General features: G+C 47.6%; 1 protein-coding gene across 1 annotated transcript; it reads right to left on the bottom strand.

Annotated features, from left to right (window-relative positions):
* Positions 1–572: 572 nt before the first annotated feature.
* On the bottom strand, positions 573–15271 carry Stip1 (stress induced phosphoprotein 1). Its single transcript, XM_005333512.4, has 14 exons — positions 15117–15271; positions 9763–9972; positions 8993–9134; positions 8477–8618; positions 7431–7599; positions 5929–6055; positions 5737–5839; positions 5216–5336; positions 4117–4213; positions 3878–4002; positions 1992–2028; positions 1709–1812; positions 1358–1530; positions 573–1028 (listed from the first exon to the last, which is right to left on the bottom strand). Exons 1-14 carry the CDS (start codon positions 15123–15125, stop codon positions 956–958), a joined length of 1632 nt encoding a protein of 543 aa, XP_005333569.1. The 5' UTR covers positions 15126–15271; the 3' UTR covers positions 573–955.
* Positions 15272–27445: the final 12174 nt, after the last annotated feature.

Here is a 27445-nt window from a genome sequence, read left to right on the forward strand (position 1 = left end):
CTAGCCCAGGAAGCTGCTCTTGGACCAAATGAGGAAGTATACAGCAGCCAGAGGCCTCCTCAGCCAGGAAGAGGGCTTTAGGAGTTTGCTGTAAACATGAAGTATAGCTTAGTTGTAAGCTCTCGGATGGCAGGAGCAAGCTCTTGAAAACTGACCAGCCTCTGCACCTAATGGACAGCTGACAGTAGCTGCTCTCTATGGGTCAGAGCATCTCATGGTCCATGTGGTTCTGGGTTGGACAGTTCTCTAGAACTGTTGTTGGTTTTTGATTGTGAGATAAGAATGGATAATTCACAGCACAGGGATCATTCCAAAGGTGACCTAAACCTAGTGCCACTTTAGTCGGGCAGGAGTCAGCAGGCCACCTTCAGTTGTTGAGCAACAGCACCACCTAGAGGCCACCTTGTGGAACCGAGTGGAGCTCACACCCAAAGCTGGTCCATCAGAAAAGGCCAGGCTCAGGTTTCCAGCCTGGTCACTGCAAACCTCCATCAGTCCAGGACCACCCATGAGAGAAAGTCCTTTTTTTTTGGGGGGGGGGGGGGGACGACATTCAAGGCCACAGCAACATGTCACCACACCTGATTGGCTTGTTTTATTGAAGAAGGCGTGGAGTTAACAATGTGAAGACAGCTGGGGCCCCAGGTTGGGAAGAACACCCTCCCCTCCCCATATATGCCCACTGCCCCAAATAAAAAATAACTAACTATGGGGAGCAGCCGAGACAGCGACTGAGGGGGCAGGGGAAGGAGACACGGAACCCAAGGACAGCAGTGAGAGACCATGCGAGTGCTCAGAGGACCCAAGGCAGCGGCTGTATGAGTCTGTGTCTTCCACGTAGGCAGGTATAAATATAAAGTTGGGCTGTCTTCCTCCCTCTCCCCCTGCACCATGCTGCTTGCTGCCATCTCAGCTCGTCTTTCCACGAGGGTGAAGGGAAGAGATGAGCAAGTCATCACCGAATTGCAATCAGACCCACATCCATGAGCTTCTGGATCTTCTGCGCTATTACGGGATTCTTTAAGTGTCTAAAGAGGAAAAAGAAAGTGGCTTGAAGTGATTCTTGACCCTGAAAAGGTTTCCTCACTCTTAGAGCAAGCTCTAATTCACAGCCAGGAGAGGGCCCACTGTGCATCTGGATGGCTCTAAGTCAAGACCTTTCTCCAGGTTAACTGATCTTTCCAATCAACTGCTTGAGCCATCAGGACGAGGGCAGACGAGGCCCCCTCCTTTACCTTGCCACCCTCTGCCAACCTCTCCAGTAATTCTGAGGACGATTTCCACAATTCCTCCTACACAGACCACGTCATGCCCATGCACATCCTGCAGAGCCGGCCATTTCCGCAGTTTGGCTTACTCGCTGAGTGCCTGGGGGTCCTTCTGCATCTGTTCCAGGATGAGCCGCATGGCTGGGTCACTCATTATCTGCTGTACCTCAGGATCGGCCATGGCCCGTCGCTTCACATCCTCGGGGCTGTCATGCCGATTGTACTGAGCTACCATACAGCGCTGATGACCATCTGCTGCCTCCTGTATTCCAGAAGACAAAGGGGAGGGCATTGCCATTACCTGGCTACCTGCTATGACAGGTCCAAGACACCAGAGTTCACTGAGGGACAGGGGAGGAGAACCTGAGGCCAGAACCAGTGAGCAAACAGAAAAGACCCAAAGCACAGACAGGGACCACTAATGGCCAGCGGCAGCCCACCTTACAGCTGGAGTCCAGTTCCAGTGCCTTCTGGTACACATCCATGGCTTTTGTGTAATCCTTCATGGCTTCCAGGGCAGCTGCTTTCCGTGTGTAACCCTTGACTACAGACAAACAAGAGGTGAGGCACGACCTCCAATGGCCTCCAAGGCGCCAGACCTCCCCAACACAGACTCCCCTCACTTGATGCAAAATGCTACAGGCCCAAAGCCCTTGGCCCTTTCTTTCTCCTCAGTCTTTTGATCAAACCCGGGGAGAGGAGAAGAGGAAGAAAAGCACTTACTGAAAGTTGGCTCCAGCTGGATACATTCCTCACAATCCTAGAAAGAAGCAGTAGAGGGATTAGGCTTTCTCTCATGGCTCACTTAGGCCAGCGATCACAGAGGCCGTGCATGGCTTTTGCCCCTGCCATTCCTGCTTGTCCTGGCCCCTGGGTTACTTAAGAGGTGAAGCAGGACAGGAGAAAGCGGGGCGACACCACCAGGAGAGACCACTCCAGATCACCAGCCCACACAAAACGAAGGCTGGACTCTACACAAGGCTGATGTAATGAAGAACAAACGAGGTATCTGACCTAGTTCTATAGAGAATATAACAACCCCTTAAGTGCTGAGACTTGATACCTGTTCAAAACTCAAAGACGTATATTTAAAAAAATTTTTTTAATTGTAGTTGGACACATGCCTTTATTTTATTATCTTTATATGGTGCTGAGGATCAAACCCAGCACCTCGAATGTACCAGGTGAGTGCTCCACCGCTGAGCCCCAGCCCACAAAGACTTTTTTTTTTTGAGAGAGAATTTTTTTTTTTTAGTTTTTGGTGGACACAATATCTTTATTTTATTTTTATGTGGTGCTGAGGATCGAACCCAGCGTCCCACGCACATCAGGCGAGCACATTACCGCTTGAGCCACATCCCCAACCCAAAGACATATTTTTTGACGGGCAAGAAAGCAGGATGTATGAACATTCGAGCACAGGGCTAGTACCCTAGTCTTGGCTGTCTGGATCTCTACTGGGTTCAAATGACCTCCAGCCTCAGTATCTTTTTAAATATTTTCTGGTGTAGATGGACACAGAGCCTTTATGTATTTTTATGTGTGTTGAGAATCGAACCCAGTGCCTCACACATGCTAGGCAAGAGCTCAACCACTGAGCCACGACTGCAGCCCCAACCTCAGTCTCTTGATCAGCTGGGCATATTGGCATGTGCCACCATGCCTGGCCTCATTCTTTTTCACAAATGGTTGAGCAAGTGACAATATTTAGATGGAGAATACATGAAACATTCACTTTGTATTCTTCTGTTTAAATATGTTCAAAATAAAAAAATTATGCCAGGTGTGGTGCCACATGTCTGAAATCCCAGGTACACAGGGGGACCCCAGATTCAAGGCCACCCTGGGAAATTTAGTGAGACCCTATCTCAAAACGAAAAAACAAAAACAGAGTGACTTGTAGTCAGAATGACACAAAACAACTTCTCCAGTGTCAAAGAGAACACACTTGATATGACTGACAACTGCAGACCTACCTACAGCTAAACTGAACATCAAAAAATTGAGGGAAAGAGGGCACAGCCAGGTGGAAAACAATACGGTGCTCCTCAACAAATGAACCCAGAGGACACTGTGCTAAGTGGAAGAAGCCAGTTACAAAAGGACAAATCATGTGTGATCCACTGATAGGTGTCTAAAGTAGTCATGATGAATATTAAAAAGAACCATGCTGACGAGGGGAAATTTCAGCTTAGGAGATGAAAATGCCCTGGGAATGAACTTCATGCTGCTGACCTGTGTACCTGAGCTGGTTAAAAGGGGCTGGGGCCCTTTTTATAACTCAGCAGCAGAGCACTTGCTTAGTATGTGCAAGGTTCAGGGTATGATTTCCAGCACCCCGAGACACACACACAGTGATGGATAATGGAAAGCAACAAGTACCAGGGTTCTCAAGGAAGGTGGTAAGAACACCCTCTCAAGTACTCCCACCCATTAACACCAAGTGCCAGTACTGGGCAAACACAGGCCCCATGATTTATACCCATAAGTACTGCCACCGAAAATCTGGAATCAAAAAACATCAACCTGTTGATGGAAGGAAACAAGGAGATGGATCCCATTCCTCCTGCAAAGGTTCACAGGAGCAGCAGCCTGCCTCTCAGACCCACCTTGAGTGCCAGCTGAAACTCCAGGAGTTTGGTGTAGCAGGCAGCTCGATTACTGTACAGTTTGGCATCTCGTGGATTCCGTTTAATGGCTTCTGTATAGTGCTTCATGGCCTGGGGATAGTCCCCTGGATAAGAAAATAGACTTTTGAAACAAGCAGTAAGCCACCCTCTGTCTCTAGGTTCCCAAGTCAGGAGCAGGACACCCCCCACGTCATCCACCACGAACACTGTGTGGGTACCTTTCTGAAAACACTCATTGCCCTTGTTCTTCTCCTCCAATGCCAGGTCAGGGTTGATGTAGGCCAGTCGCTCTTGCTCCTTCAGGATTTTCTCTGCCTAAGAAAAAAGATCCTTGGAATGAATAGTAACTCAAACTCCCATGACCATCTAAACACTAGGCTAAGTGTTTGGGATTTTAATTTTTAGAGTTCTGCTGGTAACATTTAATTTTTGTTTTAGGAACTTTACAATCCTGGGCTAGGGATGTAGCTCAGCAGTAGTGTGTGGGTTTAGCATGCTTGAGGCCCTGGGCTCAATTCCCAGCACCGTAAGAAATATCTTACATTTCTCATTATCAAGGCACACAATAAAACAATGAATGGTACTGATGTACACTTCATTAAAAAAATATGCCCAACAAGAAAATGATAATGATAAATGATTTGATAATGATAAAATATCTGAACAGCATTTTTTTTTTTTTTTTTTGAGTTGGGGTCTCGCTATGTTGCTCAGGCTGGCCTTGAACTCCCGGGTTCAAGTCATCCTCCTGTCTCTGCTTCTAAGTAGCTGGGACTACAGGCATATGCCCTCAGACCTGGCCTGACCAAACTACCCTCTTATGTTAATTATGACAAGAAGTGTCAATAGATTGTCAAATTACAATAAAAACCATAACAGTTATTCCACTGACCCTCAAATGTTTGCTATATATCCTCAGACCTTCCAACCCTCCTCCCACGCGAGGATATTTTTTTTGGTGGGGGGATGTCCTGGGGATTGAACCCAGGGGTGCTTTACCACCGAGCTACATCCCCAACCCTTTTTTAAAAATTTGAGACAGGGTCTTGAGCTAAATTACTGAAGGTCTCACTAAACTGTTGACGTTGGCCTCAAACTTACAGGATGTCAATGTTAAGTGAAAAGACCAGTATCATGTAAAATGACCAGAGTTGCTGCTACTTAAAAACATTTAAGGTGATAGCAATGACACTCAACTGTTAAGAAAATCCACAGGGCTGGGGGTGCAGCTCAGTGGTAGAGGATTAACTTGTACAAGACCCTGGGTTCCATCCTCTACACAACAAACACAACAATCCCCATTCCTTTCCAACTCACCTGCTGGCATTTCTTGAGCACATCTGGGGTTCGGTGCTCTGCCAGTGACTTGTTGTAGAAATGGATAGCGTCCTTGTACGCTTCCTCTTTGAAGTAGGAGTTACCAATTCGAGCATAAGCTCTAGTTAAGATGAAAGAGAGAAAAGTATTTGCTGAGGGCAGAGCCAGAGATGAGGTGAGCCCCTGTAGGGAAAATATGCTTACAACTAGGAAAAAGACCTACATTACTGCCTTGGCACTGTGCCCTTGCAACACCTTGTCCTGGATCCTGTGACCACCTTTTCAGCCCATGCCCCCTTTAAAAAGTATTTTTAGTTGTAGATAGACACAATACCTTTCTTTATTTTTATGTGGTGCATGGGAGGCAAGCATCCTACCAAGTGAGCTATATCCCCTGACCCTCCAACCCCTTCTTAATGTGATACATTCAGGGCCAGCAACCCTCCTCCCATGCGAGGATATTTAAGCCTGGACAGCAAACCCTTCACACTACTTGAGGTGCTCCAGAAGGTCAAGCATACTTGGCAATCTGTCGATAGTCTTCTCGGTTCTCTCTCCCCACCTCGATGGCCTTCTCACAAAGCTCCCGGCATTTATTGTAGTCGCCCTTTTCAAAGTATACCGCTGCCAAGCAGGGTGGTGAAAAGAGTCAGTCCTTGCCTCTTCCCTGAAAAAAGCCCGCAAACTCTCTTGCCCTGGCTTCTGGGCCTCACCTGCTTGATTGGTAATGTAAGTCATGTTGGTGGGGTCCAGCTCCTTGGCCCTGTCATAGTGCTTCAGGGCTGAGTCAAAGTCTTTCTTCTTGTAGGCATCATTCCCCAGTTCTTTTTCTTTCAGTGCCTAGATGGGGGGTTTGGGAGAAGTAAGTGCTGAGCCAATACAACTCAGAAGACCAAAGGGCGAGTCTATCACCTGCCATGGGTACTGAGATGGCATGTATAAGCAACACGTCTAAGGAACTGAGTTCTCCATAACAAAGGCCTCGTCTTCAAATGGCTACAGGTGTGTAATCACATATTTACCATCAAGTTTAAAATTTATCTTTGCTTCCATCGACAATCTGCATTTTCCACCTACTCTCCTGACTCTTTCAGAAAGGAGAGGGCTTCAAGGTAGAGGAAATTCCCTCAACTCAAAGCAATGGCAAAGACAGTAAAATTTTGTGCCATGTTTTGCTGAGAGGTAGCCATAAGGCTGGTTCCTGCCACGTGGCTGTTTCCAGGTCATAGCTGTCAGCAGAGGGGTGGTGTTGAAAGGACCAGGGGAAGGGGCCAGGGAGGCAGGAGGAGACTTCAGCACAGCTTACTACCACCCACACTGAGGGCCCTTTTCCAGCTGAGACACTGTGAGCAACCAACGCTTACCCATTTAAAGGTGCTAAATTTGGCAACAATCTGCCGTTACGAGAAGGGAAATAAAATTGTTCAGGCACATGCCTCCTGCTCAAAGAGTGTTGCTAAGTGGACAAACTTTCAATCACAAACTATTTCCAACCAGGAAACAGCAAGCCTAAGGACTGATGTAGACAGCATTCTTCTGGACCATGCCAGGGACTTGGATCCTCAACTTTACTGTCCTGTTTTGCCCAGTTCTTCAGATGGCAGCAGTGTGTGGCAGCTGTGTTAACTACAAGGGACATGCCACACCAAGATGCTTCAAAATACACAATTACTAAGAAATCTCTTGTGAAGCTCATCTTTTGTCTTTGCCTTTGTGTGTGTGTGTGTGTGTTACCAAAGACTGAACTCAGGGGCACTTGATCACTGAACCACATTCCCAGCCCTATTTTGCATCTTATTCAGAGATAGAGTCTCACTGAGTTGCTTAGCACCTCGCCGTTGCTGAGGCTGGCTTTGAACTCGTGGTCCTCCTGCCTCAGCTTCCTGAGCCACGGGGATTACAGGTGTGTAAACCCATGCCTGGGATACACAGGTAGTGTAAACACCGAGCCAGGCTGCTGTGTTTTTATATGCAACTTTTCCTTTTCTTTGAGACAATGCCTTGCTATGTTGCCCAGGTGATCCTCAAACTCTCAGGCTCAAGTGTTTCTCCTTTCTCAGCCTCCTGAGTAGCTACCAATAATAAACTTAGCACATACCAAGCTCTCAAAAAAATTAGAGCTATCCTTTGTCATTGTTGCCATTTAGCATACATGCTTCTAGGTGATTTGTTTGTTTATAAATGCATGACAGTGAGGAAAAAAGAAAAATGAGACCTGCTTCTTATTCTCTGGGAGATCTTCTTCCATTGGCTCTGGCTTGGTTTCCTTTTTGGGGGGAGGGGGAGGCGGGGGTGTCGCAGCCTCTTCTTCCTCATCCATGCTGCCCAGATCAACCCCAATGAGGACACTGAGAGTGGTTATGATCCGGGGATCTTGTAGTTTCCTAGTATTGATATTTTAAAAGAAGAAAAATAGCCATTATTCCTCTCCATGACTGACCCTAAATCCCCATTACACCGGTTCCTGTATACTAAAGCTTCTCACCCATCAATGGATGGCTGGATTCTACTCTACTCACAAGTCATAAAGGGAAAATACTTAACCCTTCAAAACTCTAAAATGAAGTTGCAAAAATCAGAAGTGTTACTTGAGGTCAGCGCAGACAGAGAAATGAGTTACTGTAGACAGAACTCACTATCAGGCTGGGGATAAGGCTCAGTTGGTAGAGTGCTTGCCTTGCATGAGCATGCACAAGGCCGTGGGTTCCATCCCCAGCACAAACAAAAAAAGAAACTCACTATCTGACCTCATGGGCCAGGGGTTCAGACACTGACAGATTTCAGTACAAGATCTATAAGCAATCTCCAAACCAAGTGCTCCTCTCAACCCTGATGAGAGGGTTTTCATCAGGGACAGCAGGACTGTTTTTGGAAAGGGTGGGATTGGTACTAGGTCAGAATCCTGGGAGAGGACAGGGGGTGTCGCTCAGTGGTAGAGCAGTGCTTGCCTAACATGCACAAGGCCATGGGTTTGATCCCTAGCACTGCCAAAGGGAAAAATAATTTTTGGGGGGTAAAATTTAAATTAAAAAAAAAAAATTTAATTGAAAAAATCTAGGAGCAAGAAAGAGACCTTACAGATTCAAAGCAAGATTGAGATGACTGTAATACGTGCTCCTCTGAACCCTCTCTTACATATACACAAATAAACAAACCCCTGCCACTCAGAAGAGAAAAAGCAAACGCAGAAACTCTGCAGTCTGGACCAGGGAACCCTCTGCCACCGTTCCCTTCTAGACTTGATGTGCTGCCTCTGCTTACATGGCCAAGTCTGACGGTTTGTTTCGTAGTTGCTCTATCAGTTCCCGGTAGGTAGGATCACTAAGCAGTGCCCTTGTCCTGGGATCACTCTCCAACTTCTGATAAAGATTAGGCATGTTGAAAGGGTTCATGAATTTCCTCTCTGTTTGAATAAAGGAAGAGTACACATTATGGTTGGATATGAGGTGTCCCCAAAAGCACCTGTGTTAATGCTGGGGACACACATATACATGTCCTGGAAGGACTGTTCTTCCTCTTGGCTCTCTTGCCCAAACCCGGCTGCCATGCATGGAGCTCTTCCGCCCCATCTTGAACCTACAGCAATGTAGTCAGTGCACCATGGACTCAACCTCTGAGAGCAGGAGGCAAAATAAACTTTTCCTCCTAAGTTGTTCTGGTGAGGCATTTTGGTCCCAGCACAACAAATCTTAACAGTGCATCACTATGAAATCTGTTCATTTTAATTACCATGCCCTCATGATCAATCCCATTTAAAAAATACACAATGGTACCTACCTGCCAACCGGGCCTCCATATTCTGTAAACCCTCTTTGAGCTGAGGGTTATTGGCTTCGTGTTTTAAACCTTCCTCATAGGTTCGCTTGGCTTCTTCAAATCGGTTTAAGAATTCAAGAGCTGCTGCTTTTCGTGAATAACCCTTAAACCCAAGAAAAAGGATGCAAAAATTTTTAAAAAGAACAGCATAAATCCAAACCAACTCAAAAAACCTATTCTGCATTTTATGAACCAAAAGATATCCACATGAATGCCATTAAGAAAAAAAGGACAATACAACAACAACAACTGATCTTTAAGAATTTTCATGGGCTGGGGATGTGACTCAAGTGGTAGTGTGCCCGCCTGGCACGCGCGAGGCACTGGGTTCGATCCTCAGCACCACATAAAAATAAAGATATTGTGTCCACCTAAAAATTAAAAAATAAATAATAATAATAAAAAAAAAGAATTTTCATGCCCAATATCAACACTCACCCTCCCCACCTGGATCCATCTGATGAACAGGTGCTCTCAGTTTGGGGGGACATCCTTTTCATTCTCAGCAATACAACAAAGCTCACAACTGATGTGAACTTAAATTTGGTGAAATATAGTATTACTTTCAGGGGCATACTCACAGAGAGGGGCTAGGTGGGTAACAAACATCACTTTTCTGGGACAGGCAACTAGGCCAAGCAGGAGGACCTGCCAATAAGTACTGCAGACCAGACTGAGTACCAAAAGCCATTTCTGGGAAAGAGCTAGAGTCCCAACTCCCCCAGGTTTACCTTGCCCCAGTCAGGCTTCAGGTCAACAGTTTTGCAGCCATCTTCATAGGCCCTCTGGTAGTCCCCTTTCTTGGCATAGGCTGCAGATCGATTGCTGTAGAGCACATGGTTCTGGGGATCTAACTTAATTGCTTCAGAGTAGCACTGGAGCGCGTCGTCAATGTTTCCAGCACTCAGGGCCTTGTTGCCCTTCTCCTTTAGCTCATTCACCTGAGGAGAAAGGAAGCCTATAGTTTCTCTCCACAGTACGCTTAATCTGTCTCCCCCAGTTACCAGTACACAGATTACTTTATAGATTAGATGTGATCACTCATTTTCCACACCTTTGGGAGCCAGCAGTGGGTGGGTGGGTGGGAGCAGCAAGGCACAAGAAACCCATCTCTGCTCTCCAGTGGCTCTTGTGCAGACTGGTAAGAACCCTAGTCCCCCTTTCACTGAGAGCTGTCAGAACCCTCCAGATCTTACCCACATGTTCCTACACTGGAAAAGTAAACCTGAAGGCTAGGGATGTGGCCCAGTGGCAGAGCACTTGCCCAAGGGATGGGTTTAATCCCCAGCATCACCAAAAACCAACCAACCAACACACGCCAATTCATTTGTCACAGATTCCCAAAGAATCCAAAGGATAAACTGAGCATAGGCAGAGGCACTCCCCACAGGGAGAGATGATCAGGAAGGAATGTAGATTCATGCACACCACAGGCTTTAGGATGGCAAGGTTTCCTTTCCTCTAGAGCATCAAGATGCTCCTCAGAGCCAGGTGCCTGTAATCCCAGCAGCTTGGAGGCTAAGGCAGGAGGATCAAAAGCTCAGAGCCAGCCTCAGCAAAAGTGAGGTGCTAAGCAACTCAGTGAGACCCTGTCTCTAAATAAAATACAAAACAGGGCTGGGGAAGTGACTCAGTGGTTGAGTGGCCCTGAGTTTAATCCCCAGTACCTGCCCCCTCCCCCAAGATGCTCCTCATGAACTAGTGCAGTGGTGCAAGTCTATAATCCCAGGGACTTGGGAGGCTGAGGCCCTAAGCAACTTAGTGAGACCCTGTCTCAAAATTAAAAAATCAAAAAGAAAAAAGTGCTAGAGATGTGGGTCAGTGGTTAAGTCCCTCTAGGTTCAATCTCTGTGTGTGTGTACAAATTCTCATGGCTCAGCTACCATCTCCATTTATCCACGTGATAAAATGTCACCACATGGTAGATTAATTCTGATCCTAAATGAGTAAGCTGGTTCTCCAAAGGCTTGAATATTACTATAACATAAAGAGGCTAGAGAAAGTAAATTCCCTATCCTCCCAAATATTCAGAATCAGAATGCAAGATAGAACACACCAAGGTGATTAAAAAGTGAAGGAAGGAGGCCCTGGCCTAACAAGGTCTTAATGAAAGGGTTTTTAAGAGGAGAATTATCCTATAAAAGGTCAGATGACCCACCATATATCCATAGCACCCTCCAACGTACAAACATAATCCGTGGGATTCCAGATCATTTGAGCTAATAAGGCAGTCATTATACACCCAGGACCCAGTGTATTAATATTAAGAATAAATGAATTCTGGCCAGTCATGGTGGTATACATCTGTGATCCCAGCAGCTCGGGATATTGAGGCAGGAAGATTTCAAGTACCCGCCAGCCATAGCAACTTACCAAAACCCTATCTCAAAAAAATAAAAAGGGCTGGGGGATGTGGCTCAGTGGTAAAGTGGCCTCAGTAACCCATCCATCCCCTAAAGAATTCTGTTAAATGACTTTGAAATCTTGATGCACATCAATCAGGAACTTTCATCCATGGGAACCTCTCCCCAGCCCTAGTAGTGGGGATTCAAACTAGGAATCCAGGGTATTCCACCACTGAGCTACATCCCCAGCACTTGTGAGACAGGATGTCCAGTAAGTGTCCCAGGCTGGCCCTGAACTTGCAATCCTGCCTCATCTTGCCAAGTGGCCAGGATTACAGGTGTGTGCCCATGCTACCATGCCTGGCCCCATCCCAAGAGATCTTAAAGGAGCAAGGGCAAAGTGCTAGGGATGTGGTTTAGTGGTACAGTTCTTGCTTGGCTAGCATGGGTCCATGAGTGTGATTACCAACACTGCAAAAGAAAAACAAAACAACAACAACAACAAAAATCAAAATACAAAACATAAGGGTAAAGAGGGAAAGGGCAGAGGAAAACAACCAAAATTTAGCAAACAAGGGATAAAAGTCTCAGAGTCCAGGATTGAGGTATGAAGCTGAAACTTCATAAGCTCCACTCAACTGGTGTGAAGAGGCAACTGAGAACTGGCATAGTGGCACAGGCCAATAATCACAACTTGGTAGGCTGAAGCAGGAGAATACCAAGTTCAAAGCCAGCCTCAGCAACTTAAGTGAGATCCTTATAATTTAAAAAATTGGGGCAGGGAGAGAGTCAGCTAAGGAACAGCTTTGTGAAGTTCTTGCCTACCTTCCAGAGGAGCATTTTTCAAACTCAATACTGACCTTCAGTGGGATAGGAAATCAGTTTTGTAGGTCATGACCAACATTTTGTATTTTTGATGCTGGGATGCTCTTCCACTAAGCTACACTCCTAGCTCCTTTTTTATTTTGAACATGGCCTCACTAAGTGGTGAACCTAGCCTCAAACTTGCCATCCTCCTGCTTTAGTTTCCTGAGTTGCTGGAATTACAGGTATGCTCCACCATGCCGGGCTCTTGACTAGCATTTTAAAAGAGCAAGTAAAACAGAAAATACCAGCACAGTGTACATAATACTGTTTTATTACACGTTATACAGGGGCTGAGAGTATAGATAGGTTAGTGGTAGAATGTACATGTGTTTTGCATGCTCAAGGACCTGGGTTCAAACCTCAGAGCCAAAAAAAACCAAACAATGCTGGCTGTGACCTACAAAACTGATTTCCTTTCCCACTGCAGGTCAGAACTAGACATGAAAAATACTTTTCAGCTGGGTGCGGTACCAAATGCCTGTAAGCCTAGCTATTCAGGAGACCAGAGGCAGAAGGATTGCAAGTTTGAGGTTAGACAAGAGATCCCCAGTACCACAAAAAGGAAAAAAAGGAAGAGTGAGTGAGCTAGGGATTGTGCCTAAAATCCCAGCGACTCAGGAGGCTGAGGCAGAAGACTTACCATGTTCAAGGCCAGTCAGGATCAAAGTGAGACCCTATCTCAAAAAATAAAGTGGTCCTGAGTTTGATCCCCAACACCACAAAAATAATCATGAAAAATTGAAGAAGAAAAAGAAAAAAAGAAGAAATACTTTTCTGTATTATAGAGACCAATTTTGAAAAGCTGCTGCCTACTATGCTGAAGGCCCTGGGTTCAATTCCTGGCACTGCCAAAAAACAAACCAACCAACCACATCTAGAGTTGCAAATCTGTATTGGGTCAAATGTAAAAAGTGTATCACTGTGAGGTGGCCTGGTGGCACCCACCTGTCATCCCAGCAGGCGAGGAGGCTGAAGCAGGAGGATCACAAGTTCCAGGTTAGCTTCAGCAAACTTAGCAAGTCCCTATCTCAAAATAAAATAAAAAGACCTGAGGATGTAGCTCAGTGGTAAAAGCACCAATGGATTCCAATCACGAGTACCAAAAAAAAAAAAAAAAAAAGTATTTGATCATTTAAATTTGTCCCTCTTGAGGGCTGGAGTTGTGGCTCAGAAGTAGATCACTGGTTTAACATGGATGAGGCACTGGGTTTGATCCTCAGCATCACATAAAGTAAAATAAAGACACTGAGTCCACCTATACTAAAAAATAAATATCTTAAAAAAAATTGTCCATCTTGAATATTTCCCAAAATTGAAACATGGTTCTCACAGATTAAAATGAAAACAAGCCTGTGTGGTAGTGTGCACTGTGGTCCCAGCTACTGGGGAGGCCGAGAGGCATGAGGTTCTCCAGAGCATGCGAATGTGGACCCAGCTTTGCAACATAGTGTGACCCTCATCTCCTAAAAATAAACAAATTAATAAACTGTAAATGCAGATGCTTATTTAGGGAGGGGGGGGAAGGAGAATCATTTGTGTATTCCTCATGTAAGTTTGCAGCTCTCAGTTTAGTCAATCACAGCCTACCTGTGCGTATGTATCCTTCTACAATTCTGGTGTGTTTTTTAAGAAAACTATTTTGGGTTTAGGATGCAGCTCAGTGACAGAGCACACACACTGCATGCTCAAGGCCCTGGGTTCAATCCACCGAACCCCTAACCAAAATATTTTGTTAAGAGCAACTGCCTTTCTTATTCTTGTCACACACCACAAACCCTTTTGATTATGAAAGGATAAAAAGTTTATTATTCTCTAAATTTCCACTTATTAATTTAACAAGGAAACTCCAGCTTTCACTACAGGAGCTGCAGCTATACCACACTAAAGATTCAGTTTTGTAGCTTTTTTGCAAAAAGAGTGAGCTGATCTGACTTTTTCCAGATAAATCACTACAGCTCAAAAACGGTTTACTCTGCAAAAAAAACTCTCCAGACCTCTCAGCTGTAAGTCACGGTGGACTTAACCAAGTTACAGAAAGCAAGAGCAGCAGCTTCAACTCGGCCCCCCAAATGCTGCGCAGAAGCAAGTTAACTTCTGTTCGCTCACTAGGTCTATAGCTACTAATTCCTGTGTAATCAGAAACCGACTTTCCAGAGGTGTCAGTCCTCAGTCACCCTACCGTCACACAGACAAAAAGAGGGGGAGGGGCTGTGCATACATATGTAAAACACAGGTAGAGACAGAATTTCTCCCAAGCACTTTGCAACACCGCCACCCCCTGCATCAGGCAAAGTCTACTCAACTTTTCTACCCTGACCTTCCAAGATGCACAAAAGGAGCATTTCCCCAACTGGGTCCCAGGCTCCGGAGTGCCCCGGCTACTCCCAGGGTACTGCGGTTCCCGCTCCCTGGATTTTCCAACTTCATCGTGGCCAAGTGCTGGGTGGCTCCTCCATGGGCAGGCTCTGGCCTCCAAGATCGAGACCTCCCCGGTGTCAACTAAGGCCCCTCGCCGACCTCCAGCCTTCCAGTGAGGCCGGCGCCATCCCCCTGCTTAGCCTGCAGCCACCTCTCTGGAGGCCCCCGGGGCTCGGCCGCGGCCCCTTTTCCCGCCGCGGGCCCGCCTCACGCCGAACCCCGGCCTCCTCCGGCCGTCCTCGCCGAGCCAGGAGGCGATGGTCGCTCCCCTGGTCGGGCCGCGCTGCAGACTCCCTCCCGCCCTGCGGCCGCGACTACGGCCCTCACGCCCTCGCGTCCCGCCGCAGCTGCACGCCCCGGGCCCGGCGCCCGCCTCACCCCGCCTCTTCGCCGCGGCTTGGCCTCGGTCGGACCCCGAAAGGCACCAGGGCCTCAGCCCGCCCCTCCCCCTTCACCTGCTCCATAGCCTGGCCCGGAACCCCGTTGAATCGAATCCGACCGCTCCGCGTTCCCGTCCGCTCCGCGTTCGCAACCGCACGCGCCGCCTTCTGGAACCTACTAGAAGCTGCCGGGACTCCGGCGCCCGCCCCCTCCTCGCCTACTCACTGGTCGAGCTCCTCTAGGAGGTTGTCTGTACTACTCTACTATTGGCTTGGAGTCCAGCCCATCATCTTTGCTTCCCTCTCGTTGGACATTGGAGAGTAATAGCTTCGACCCTGCCTCCTCCGCACATTGGGATTGGACTCTCCCCAAAAGCCCCGCCCATCGCAGGCTCGACGAATGGAGGGAGGAGCGGACTTCTGCGACACGGATTGGCGGTTTAGTCCGTCAATCGCGGACGAAGTGGCCGCGCCCATTGGTCCTGTTCTTTCTGGAAATTTCCACCTCTCTCATTGGGCTGCAGGACTCCATGACGCGACCGTCTTCAGAATAAAAAAAAAAAAACTTCAGTTGGGCGGGGAGTTGTCAGCTCTTTGCGCTGATAGGTTTAAATTGCTGCCCTGCAGAGGGCCTGCTTTAGCCTGGCCGGTGGTTGACTGGAGTCTGAGGCCACTGTCGCTGTGACTTGGGCGGCCGCGGGACCAGCCTCTAGGCCAGCTTCCTGCCTCACTCCGCCGAGAATTTGACCGACAGATCCCCTTCGCCCCGTGCGTCGGGCTTGGGGTCCCAGCCTTCAGGGTGACCGTAGCGGCTGCCTAGTTGGGAGAGCTTGGCCCTGGCCGATGGGTGCCTGCGCTGCCCAGCGCCCCGACCTCGGGCCCTTCCCTGCATCCCAGCTGTTGGGTTGAATGTTCAAAAAAAAAAAGGCCGCGAGGCAGTGAAGGTGCTGGGCTTGGGGACAGGCCCAGGCTCTCCCCGCGGCGCGGCTGGTCCTCTGGGTGGCCGCCGCGGAGCCGCACACCCTCTCTGAACCCTCGGGTGCAGGGTTTGGTAACGGAGGAGCGAGGGGGAGTCTGCTGGCAGTGTTAGCCCGCGGGAATCACAGACTGAAAGGGGGAAAGGAAACGGTTGAATGAGCTACTTACTTCACCTGTGGGCCAGGGCGGCCTGGTAGGGCCTTAAGCCCCAGCCCCAAATGTGGAAGCAAGGCAAGACACGCAAGAGCCTGGGGTGTGAAGGGATGGACCTGCTGATTAGGACGCTGCTTTTGCTGCCAAGGTGTGCTGTGGTTACTGGAGCAAAGCAGCCTCCTGATTTTGGGGTCGGGGAGTTGGATGAGAGTCTTGGGCCCTGCTGTGTCCTCCTCCTACCCACTGTGGGTAGTGCCATCTCTCCCCAGGGTCCCCGTTTGTCAATACTTGCTCCTCATCCCGCTGTGTTTCTTCTATTCTCAGCAACCAAAATGACAGCAGATCTCATACGCGGTAATCTTCCCTCAAAACTCTTGGAGGCCTTGGGATGGGATTTAGGACCCACTAAGCAGGCCTGCTTTTCCCACCGTCTTTCCCTGTCCTCTCCAGTACAGACTCCAGCCACAGCCGAGTCTCTGTTCTTGAACTAGGCAGACTTCTTCATTCTGTCCCTCTGCTGGAGTAACTGCCCATCTCTCAGGCTGCCTGGCTATCAGAGTTCCTTGACAGCTGGTGCCCTTCAAGCACACCAGTGTTTACCTCTTTTATAGCACTGTGGGCTGTGCAAATTAAATGAGTTTGTTATCAGCACTGCAGTCAGGTCAGTGAGGGCCTTGTGTCTGTTTTCCTTTAATTTGGGGTTCCTAATGTGTTGCACAGTACCTGGCACATAGTAGGCATTCATTAATTCATCATATAGTATCAAACACCCTATTAGGTGTTGAATTAATTGTAAGCACTGGGTAAAAACTGTGAGTGAAAATGCAAAAATCGCTTTTGGGTCGCTGTGGTGCATGCTTGTAATTCCAGTGACTCCAGAGACTCAGGCAGGGGAATCAAAGAATTTAAGGCCAGCCTCAGCAGGTTTGAGGCCAGCCTGGACAACTTAGCCCAACCCTGTGTCTCACCAAAAAATGAAAAGGACTAGGGATGTAGCTCAGTGGTAAGGCACCATTTGGTTCAATACCCAGTACAAGGTGGTGGGGTGGAAAAAAGAAAGAAAACAAGCTTCTTTTGTGAAAAGGAAACTTAGAACTGAAAAAGGAGATGTGGGGGGGGGCGGCTGGGGTTGTGGCTCAGTGGTAGAGTGCTCACCTAGAATGCTTGAGGCACTGAGTCCAATTCTCAGCACCACATAAATGTAAAATAAAGATATTGTGTCCACTTAAAACTAAGAAAATAAATATTAAAAAAAAGGAGATGTGGGGCTTTAGAAGGTGGGAAACTGGGGTACCCTGAAACTTAAGCTCCTTCACTATCATGATAAATTTACTTTGAAACACTAAAAAATGTGAGCTCTTATAATTTCCACCTACTCAGGCTTTTCCTAACCTCTTGGTGAACTTGGAGCCCTCCCAAGAGGCAGCCACATGGGATGGCCAGTGTCCCCTTTCCTTAGCCCAGGTCTCTGGAACACGGGAGTTTCACTGCAGAAGGCATCCTGGCCTGTGCGTCACATGACAGTCCCTGAGTGACTCATGCTGCTATTTCAGTGCCTCTGCTCATCAGGGTGTGGAAAGGTCGAGGGCTGCATTTGGAGTCAGCTTGAGACCATAGTTCCTGAAGCGGGTGAGAGACTGAAAGGGTTAACCAGTGTGACCACTTTCCTGCAGAGCAAATTCCCAGTTTTAAAATTCTCTTATCAGAAAAAGTAAAATAGTTGAAATTCAGCATACTGGGGCATGGGGGTGAGGGATGATTGCAGCTCGGGATTCTGGGATAACTTTTGTTGCTGGAGTGGGAATTTCAGATAACCCGGGCTTCCCTGTGAGAACAAGATTTCATTCTGGGGTAACTGCCCAAGTCTAGAGAATACTTACGTTTCCCACTTAACTGAGTGATCCTATCTCCCAGTCCTTTTTTTTTTTTTTCTTTTTTGGTACCAGGGATTGAACCCAGGGGCTCTTAACCACTGAGCCACATCCCCAGACCTTTTTATATTTCTTTAAATTTTTTAAATTGAACATACATTTATATTTTAAATATTTATTCGTTGTAGGTGGACACAATATCTTTTTTTTTTTTTAATATTTATTTTTAGTTCTAGGCAGACACAACATCTTTGCTTGTATGTGGTGCTGAGGATCGAACCCGGGCTGCACGCATGCCAGGCAAGCGCGCTACCGCTTGAGCCACATCCCCAGCCCCAGACACAATATCTTTTTAAAAATATTTATTCTTAAGCCGTAGGTGGACACAATATTTTTATGTGGTGCTGAAGATCTAACCTGGTGCCTTGTGCATGTAGGCGAGCACTCTACCACTGAGCCACAACCCCATGTTTCTTTAAATTTTGAGACAGGGTCTTGCTAAATTGCTTAGGATCTCACTAAATTACTGAGGTTGGCTTTGAACTCATGATCCTCCTGCCTCAGCCTCCCAAGCTGTGCCTCTGGGCCCCACATCCCAGGTCTTTGCTAAGACCGAGTTCTGATTAGTGAGGAAAGTTGGGGGTGGTGGCGGATAAAGTATGGGGAAAAAGTTCTATTCAATGCAGTGAATTCGTACAGAGGGCCAGGCACCATGCCAGATACTCCAAGGACTAAAGTGATGGTAATTATTATCTGATTATTATTAATCAGACAGCACCAGAGCACCGTCCAGGACCTCACTCTCCACACTCCCTCCCTGGGTGATCTCCGCCAGTCTCGTGGCTATAAATACCATCCCTGATGATGCCCATAATTCTAGCTTCAGCCTGGAGCACGCTCCCAAGTTCCAGGCTTGTCTCTCCAGCTTGGCATGGACCCTGGGATGACAAGTGGACTTCTCCACTTGTTCAAATTTGGTTCCCAATACACTCTCCCGACCTGTTCTTCCCTTGACTCCCCCTCATGATGGCACCCTGGCCTTCTGGTGCTTCCGTCTGAAAACCACGAAGGCATGTGTGACTCTCCTCATTCACACCCACATCCTCCCAGCAAATTCTGTCAGCAGGTCCAAACCCCTCTGTTCCCCATCAGCCACCTTCTCTGACTGGGAAGGAGCAAAGAGTGTTGGCTTCCTGAGCTGGTGGCCAGAGTCAGAGGAGAAGCTTTGTCAGATATTCTGCAAGGGCCCCCTCGCCTCGGCACCCAGGTCATGTCCTGTGTGAGGCTGGGAGTGGATGAGGGGTGGGAGAGGAGCTTCTGTCCTTCAAGGTACCACTGAGGCAAGTCTACTGGGGGCCTCTACATCAGCCCTGATAGATGGGGGACTAGAACCCCTCATGGGGCTAGGGATCTTCCAACTTGGGGCCACCTGTTTGGGGATGCAACCCCAGTTTTTTGATGTGAAGTTTCCCGATGCAGGTTGGAGGCCTAGAGTCACAGTAGGGGGATCCCAAGGTGGCGGTTCTTAAGCAGGACAGTTACGGGCTTAGCTGACTCTCGGCACTGTCTGAAGGCATTGCTGTTCATTTATCTTTTTATGTTATTTTTTTGGGGGGGGATAGATCTTGTATGTCACCTAGGCTGGTCTCCAACTCTTGGGTTCAAGCGATCCTCCTGCCTCAGCTTCCTGAGGAGCTGGGACTGCAGGCATGTAACAAGCCCAACATGGAGACACTTCTGGTTGGTGGTATGTGTCTGAGCTAGTGACCAAGGATGCAGCACACAGCCCAGGAGGGCTCCCTACAATTTTTTTGGTCCCAAATGTTAATAGGATTCAGAAATGTAAAAAAGTCACCTTTCTTTTTGTTCTGGGGATTGAACCCAGTGACACTACTGAGCCCTTTTTATTTTCAGACCCAGTCTTGCTGAGTTGCTCAGGCTGGCCTCAAACTTGCCCTTCTCCTGCCTCAGCCTCCTGAATCACTGGGGTCACAGGTGTGCGCCACCATGCCCACTTTGGGACACTCACTCTTTTTTTTTTTTTTAAGAGAGAGAGAATTTTAATATTTTTTTTTATTTTTGGCGGACACAACATCTTTGTTGGTATGTGGTGCTGAGGATCGAACCCAGGCCGCACGCATGCCAGGCGAGCGCGCTACCACTACCGCTTGAGCCACATCCCCAGCCCTGGGGCACTCACTCTTGACTGCACTGCGGCCATCAGGACGTTCCACGTAGAGAGCCAGGGTTCCTGCCATCCCAGCCCAGGATGCAAGTTCCTTAGACACCCAGCTCAGCCTGACCTCAAGTGAATCGCACTGAGTGACCCTTGCAGAGGTCACAGGAAGCTGGAGAGTCACCTAGCTGAACCCTGACCAAACCCAAATAACAAAGCACAACTACATGGCTACTATTTCCATCCATGATGGCAAGACAGCAAGGTAGTGGAGGGCTGTCCCACAGGAGCAGACAACCAGCAAAATCACCTCCAAGGGCTTTTTTCTATACTTAGATGTTCCCATGCCCCCTTGCAGGCTCCATCCCCCACTGTCCAGCTGTGCCTCCTACTGATCTCTAATGCTACCAGTGGCCAGTCTTCCTCAAAGTCCATTCCCACCCAGCAGTCAGAGGCACCGCCTAAACCAGCTTCTCTGCTCCCTCCCTGCAACCCCAGTGAACTCAGCATCCAATCCCAGTCCCAGGTGGCGTGTGGGTCTGCCTCCCTCTTGGGGACACCCCCTTCTCTCTGCTTCCATATGCTTCAGCCATTCTGATTTTTCCTGCTCTGAAGTGACCTGGATCTGTGAATACTATTTACCTGGGTCTCCCACACTAGATGCTGGTTCCATGAGGGCAGGAACCATGTTTCATTCAATTAAATAAAAATTGTAGGAGGCATTGTTTTGAACTAAGCTCCTGCGCTGGGCCCCAGCAGAGCAGACTAAAAATTAAAATGGAGTCACTCGGGCTAAAGTTCCAGGTCACCAAACTGCAACTAAGCTGTTTATCTGACCTTCCAAGAAATCAGGATTAGAGAGAGAACAAATTCCCAGAAAGACAGGTTTCAACCGGCATAATAATGTTTCCCTTGACATAATCCTTATACACAAAAGATAAATTGATGTAATCTGAGCTAATTTTTCTATTATTCTCTCTCCCGTCTCCACGTTGCTAGGAAGGTCACTGCAATGACCAACCCCTTTGAGTGTTTTTGTCTCTCCTCTCTTCAGCCCTTTTGTGTCTATAAAAAGGATCCCTCCTGCCTGGCTCACTGAACCACTTATTCTGCTTTATGGAGTGAAGTATGGCTAATTCTAGAACTAGTCAGGCATGGTGGTGCACATCTGTAATCCCAGTGACTCAGGAAGCTGAGGCAGGAGGATGGCAAATTTGAGACCAGAATGGGCAAGTTAGTGAGACCCTGTCTCAAAATAAAAAAATAAAAAAGATCTGGGCTTTAGCTCAGTGGTAGAGCATCCCTGGGTTCAATCCCCAGTGCCAAATAAAATCAAATAACAATAAAATAAAATAAAACGAGGAGTGGCTCATGCCTGTGGGCCATTGCTTGGGAGGCTGAGGCAGGAATTGAGCCCAGGAGTTCAAGGCCAGCCTGGGCAACACAATTAGAACCCTATCTCTTAATAAATAAATAAATAAATAAAAGGCAACTTATTAAACTAGGGCTGGGTTAGCAAGGCCATGGGTTCCATCTCCAGAACCAAAAAATAGGGGGGGTGCGGGGGGAGCAACTTTATTTGGGGATCTCAGGAATTACAGCTCAGGAGACAGGGGTTCAGACAGCTGTGACTCCGTGTTCCTAAAAGGCAGGAAGAGAGGGAGCTTATAGACTGAGCAGGAACAGGGCTGTGTGACCGTGACCCACAGAAGATAAAGAACGCATAAACAGAACAGAAATGTCCGTAAACAGGAGTTGCCATACCAGCAGCACACGCCTCTAATCTGGGCACCCAGGGGGCTGACACAGGAGAATTGCAAGTTTGGGGCCAGCCTGGCAACTTATCGAGACTGTCTCAAAACAAATAGAAGGGCTGGGGATGTAGTTCAGTGGTAGCACTGCAAACAAAATAAAGGTCCAAGAGTCCATAACCTCTGGGCACAGGGTAATTTGCACCCTACTGAGGTGGTTCCAAGGTCAAAGGGTGGAGATGACCAAAGTTCACGTTTCTGTCAGCAGCGGGAATTTCCTAATGGCTTCTTGACTTTTCCCAAAAGGCTCTTTTGACGTTTGTTACTTGATAATTTTCTCTTATTTTCACAAGCCCAACATGAGGCTTCTGGTCAGTGCCTAAGAAACGTTTGCTGAGTGAGCGAATGAAGTGACCGCCCTCCACTCCCCCACCGGCTCCCTCAGCCTCTCCCAGAAAGTTGACCTTCCCTCTGGACTTCTGCATCCACATTCTGCTCATTCTTTTCTAGGTCGAATGATTCAGTCCCCCAGATCCCAATGTCCCAACCCTGCTGTCTCCTTCCCAGCATCTGTGTGTGTGTGTGTGTGTGTGTGTGTGTGTGTGTGTGGCGGGTCCTGGGGATGGAGTCCAGGGAATCCAGTCCACATGATAGGCAAGCACTCTCCCACTCAGACCCATCCTTAGCTTTAAATTTTTTGTTTGGTACTGGGGATTGAACTCAGGGGCACTCAACCACTGAGCCACATCCCCAGCCCTATTTTGTATATTATTTAGAGACAGGGTCTCACTGAGTTGCTAAGTGCCTCACCATTGCTGAGGCTGGCTTTGAACTTGTGATCCTCTTGCCTCAGCCTCCGGAGCCCAGGGATTAAAGACATGGTGTACCACTGTGCCCAGCCCCTAGCCTTTAATTTTTATTTTGAGACTTGGTCTCACTAATTAGTCCAGGCTGACCTTGAAACTGGGATATTCCTGCCTCAGCCTCCCAAGTCACTAGAATTACAAGCTTGTGCCACCACACCCAGCTAGTTTTGTAGACTTTTCTAGCAAATTGCTGACCCTAAGGAGGGGATCATGGGAATTTCCCCATCTATACCCAGTTGGTCAGAAGTGCAGGAGGTCCCGTCCTAGACTTGCTGCTAGCAGCTGATGTGGGGGCCACCTCACATGATTGAGCCCTTAACTTGTGGGATCTGATGTTACTTCCGGGTATCTTAGTGTCAGGATGGGTTTGTTCCAGGTAGCTAGTGCCAGGATGCATTTGAATTGTAGGACACCCAGTTGGTTTTGGAGAATGGGTCAGAATCTGACACCCAATTGGTGTCAGAAGTGCTGTGAATCAAAAACAGATCATAGTAGCTGTGGAACACTGTGTATGGCCAAATCCTATTTTTGGACACAAAAAATTATGCATGTAAATCTCCATGTTTTATTATATATGCATGGAAAAAAGTCTAGAAGAGTACACAGCCAACGGCTAAAGTAAGTACCTCTGTGGCTCCGGAATGGGGACGCGTCTGCCAGGGCTGCCGTAAAAAGGACCATGGACCCGGGGCTTCAAAACAGAAAGGATTTTCTCCCAGTTCTGGAAGCTAGAAGTTCAAGATCAAGGCATCAGCAGCTGTGGCTTCTTCCCAGGCCTCTCTCCTTGACTTACAGAGGTCTGCCTTCTTGCTGTGTCCTGAGTGGTTTTTTCTCTGTGCCCTAGGATTCCTGGGGTCTCTTTGTATGCCCAACTTTCTTTTTCTCCTCTCATCTCTCTCTTTTTTTTCCTTCTTTCTGCGATACTGGGGATTGAAGCCAGGGGCACTCTACCACTGAGCTACATCCCCAGCCTTTTTAATACTGAGACAGGGTCTCCAGAAGTTACTCAGGCTGGCCTTGGACTTGTGATCCTCCTGCATCAATCTCCTGAGTGGCTGGGATGACAGGTGTGGCCACCGTGCCTGGCCAACTTTCCTCTTGTAAAAACACGGATCAGGACGGGTACGGTGGCACACACCTGTCATCCCAGAGGCTGACGCAGAAGGATCATGAGCTCAAAGCCAGCTTCAGCATCGCAGTGAGGCCCTAAACAACTCAGCAAGACCCTGCCTCTAACAAAGTATAAAAAAGGGCTAGGGAAGTGTTCAGTGGTTAAGTGCCCCAAGGTTCAATCCTCCGTACCAAAAAACAAAACAAAACCAAACAGCTCCCACTGGTGGACTGCAATAGGGCTCACCCTCATCACTAGTAGCAAGTCTTGGACCCCTCGTACTTCTGACCAGCTCATTGTACATGGAGGGTTCCCTGTACATGACCCCTCCCTTGGGTTCAATTATTTGCTAGAATGGCCCAGAGAGTGGGAAAGCATTTTAGTTACTATCATTGGGCCTCATTTCAACTGGATCATCTCTCTTTCTTTTTTTCCTGGTGATGCTAGGGTCTCAAAGCAAATGTTCTACCTCTGGGCTATGGCCCTGGCCCTCACTTTTTATTTTATTTCTTTTTTATTCTATGTTTTAATTCTATTTCTACATTGCTTAATTTCATTACAATAAATTATTACTTTAAAGGTTTTCATGCACTTCAAGCCAAATGTCCCCTGAACATCCAGCTCCTTCCCAGGCCCTCTCTGAAGTCCAAGGGCAGTGACAGCCTCCCTCAGCCACTCACCAGCTCCGGGAACTTCCGGCTCTGGCCTACCCAGGCCTCTCTGGGGAAGGCGCTATGGGTAAAGAGCATCCTGGACCTGCCTGACCCTGTCTGGATCATAAGGCCTTTCCCAGGCACCTGAAATGATCCTCAGACCCACCCTGTGGGGAGTCAGATGGAGGAGGGGTGTCCTGCTGTCCTGGCTCCTAGTTTATAGCTGGAAGCTCTGGACATTTATCACCTTGTCACCTGTCTGTCCTTATGTACCTCTCAACATAATGACTATACAATATGGTCAATGAAACAGGCAGTAAAATGAAATGTAGGCAGGTGATAAAGTCAAATAGGAAGAGACAGTCACAGCCTGGATGGGGTGGCATGCCAGGTTATCGTCACCCAGAGCAGACATCAGAGGACCCAGAGCAGGAGGCAAGGAAGCTCATCCACTAAATGAAGTAATAAAAGGCAGAAAGACAGCCGGGCTAAGATGGGGTGGGCTGACAGGTGACTGATTCAGGGCCCAGTGATGCCTCGTACCCAGCAGGAGGAGTTAGTGTGGACACATTCCCCTGGGTCCTGTTCTGGTTTTCAACTGCAGGTGGACCAGTACCGGGAAAGCCTCATTGGATGTGGTCCCCAACAGATGAGAGGCCATGTGGAACAGAACCGAGGGACTCAGGTGTCAGCTAGCGCCAACTGCCCGCTGCATGAGCGAGGCCATCTTGGATGCCCCCATGAGATAGCAAGATGACTGTAGGCTGCAGGTGCAGGGGTGACCAAGGTGACACCAGGTGATAAACCATCCAGCTCATACCAGCCTAGATTGCTTAGAATGGTTGTTATTTTATTTTTTAAAACATTTATTATATTTTTAGGTGTAAATGGACACAATACAATGCCTTTATTTTTATGTGGTGCTGAGGATCGAACCCGGGTCCCGCCCGTGCTAGGCGAGCGCTCTACCACTGAGCCACAATCTCAGCCCATGTTTGTTATTTTAAACCAGGAAATTTTTTTGGTTTATTATGAAGCAATAAATAAGTACACAGTATAAGAGGACCTAAATTCAGAAATAGTGTTTGAGGATTTATAAGAATTGATTCATCATATTTTTTTCCCATTCATTTTGTAGTGCTGGGGATCAAACTCAGGGCCACTCACTTGTCTAGGCAAGAACCCTAATACTGAGTTCCATCCCCAGACTTTTATATATTTTTCTTTGAGAAAGGGTCTTGCTAAGTTGCCCAGGCTGGACTTGAACTTATAATCCTCCTGCCTTGGCCTCCTGAATAGCTGGGATTACAGATGTGTGCCATATGACAACCCACCACCACATTTTAGAGTCTAGTCTATCAGTGTGCAGGAGTTGCTTAAATGATCAGGAAAAATTTGTGCTTGTTAGATGTGTAATCGCTTCTGTTGGAGTATAAGGCGTTTGAGGACCCACTGATGTATTTCCACTCTGTGAAATGTAGTTTAAAATCTATTAGGGAATTTAATTACCTAAGTTTATAACTGGCATTTATTTTAAGAGGAATTTAATCTGTTAAACTTATGAGTTAATTAAATATTAATCAAAGAATAGTGAAAGTAATCATTCTTATTTTTATGAAAATTGTAGATTTATAAATAGAAAACTAGATTTGCAAGTTACACTTGGATGTTTAAGAAAATTTTTTAATTTATATGTTTAATAAATACAGTATTAATTTAAACACTAGCAGCAGTAGGTAGCCTTTCTCTGCATGAAAGTCCTCTCCGACATTAAAAATCATCAGCTGATATGCCACAGCTCCACGGGGAGGATTCAGTCTTCCAGAGACTTCCAATGCCTTTGCTTCTGGGGGGTCCCGCTGCCTGCAGTGCCCTCAACGCGTACCTTTGGTATCTGGCAAAATTTCACTTTTCCCCAAAGGCCCAGATCAAATTCTAGGAAGAGAGCCTAGCCTAGCTAGAATCATGACCCAGGCTCTGACAGACCAAGCCACGCAGGGCTATTGGTTGGGACCTTCACCATCCCAGCTACCACTTGAGAACAGAGCGGAGACCCAGCATAAACATGGAGAAGGGGCTGCTATACAGCGTGCATCCCGCTGGAGGAGGTGCCAGGGCATGCAAGGTTTTCAGGCCCAGGTGAGAGGCGATCTCCTGATTGGGCACTAAACTTTCTTTGGCTGGGATCCCTGCCTTTCCTAGCATCCACGTCCCCAGACCTTGCCAGCAAGGAGAGAAACGGCAGAATAAAGGCCTTCCAAACACGTCCACATCCTAAACCTGGAGCCTATGAAAATGTTGCCCGGCAAGGAGGGAATTAGGTAGCAAGTCCATTGACGGTAAGTAGTGAGGTTATCATGGATTATCCATCGGGCCCCAGGTAAACCCAGGGGTCCTTGAAACAGGGAAATGGGAGCCAGAGGAAAAGCCACCACAGAAGTCGGAAGAGAGAGGTTGCACTGCTGGCTTCCAAGCTGGAGGAAGGGACCAACAGCCAAGGAATGTGGGTGGTTTCTGGAAGTGGGAAAAGGAACAGCTCCTCCCCTGCAGCTTCTGGGAAGGAATGTGGCCCTGAGGATCATTCGATGTCAGCAACTTGTGTTCAGATTTCTGTCTTATGAAACCTAGAGATGAGATAAATTGGTGTCCTTTAAGCTACTAGGTAATTTGTGGTAATGTTACAGTACCAATAGGTCCGAACTCAGAAGGTCAGCCCCCTGTTTTGTCAATCAGTGACATCTGCAAAGAAGACTTATCAGATGGGGACCAATCAGATCTGGGTCCAAGTGGGGTTGGGGGAGTTAGTTCTTGGCCCTGGCTTCTGATTGGCCCCATTATCCTCTCT

Source organism: Ictidomys tridecemlineatus, chromosome 4 (genome assembly GCF_052094955.1).
Source record: "Ictidomys tridecemlineatus isolate mIctTri1 chromosome 4, mIctTri1.hap1, whole genome shotgun sequence".
Lineage (NCBI taxonomy): Eukaryota > Metazoa > Chordata > Mammalia > Rodentia > Sciuridae > Ictidomys > Ictidomys tridecemlineatus.

Excerpts from the sequence above, each read along its gene's own strand:
- Stip1 (XM_005333512.4), bottom strand. Across the intron at positions 9,135-9,762 it reads TGAAGCCTGACTGGGGCAAG|GGTTATTCACGAAAAGCAGC; the intron begins GTAAACCTGGGG and ends CTTGGGTTTAAG. Across the intron at positions 4,003-4,116 it reads CAATGAGTGTTTTCAGAAAG|GGGACTATCCCCAGGCCATG; the intron begins GTACCCACACAG and ends TTTCTTATCCAG.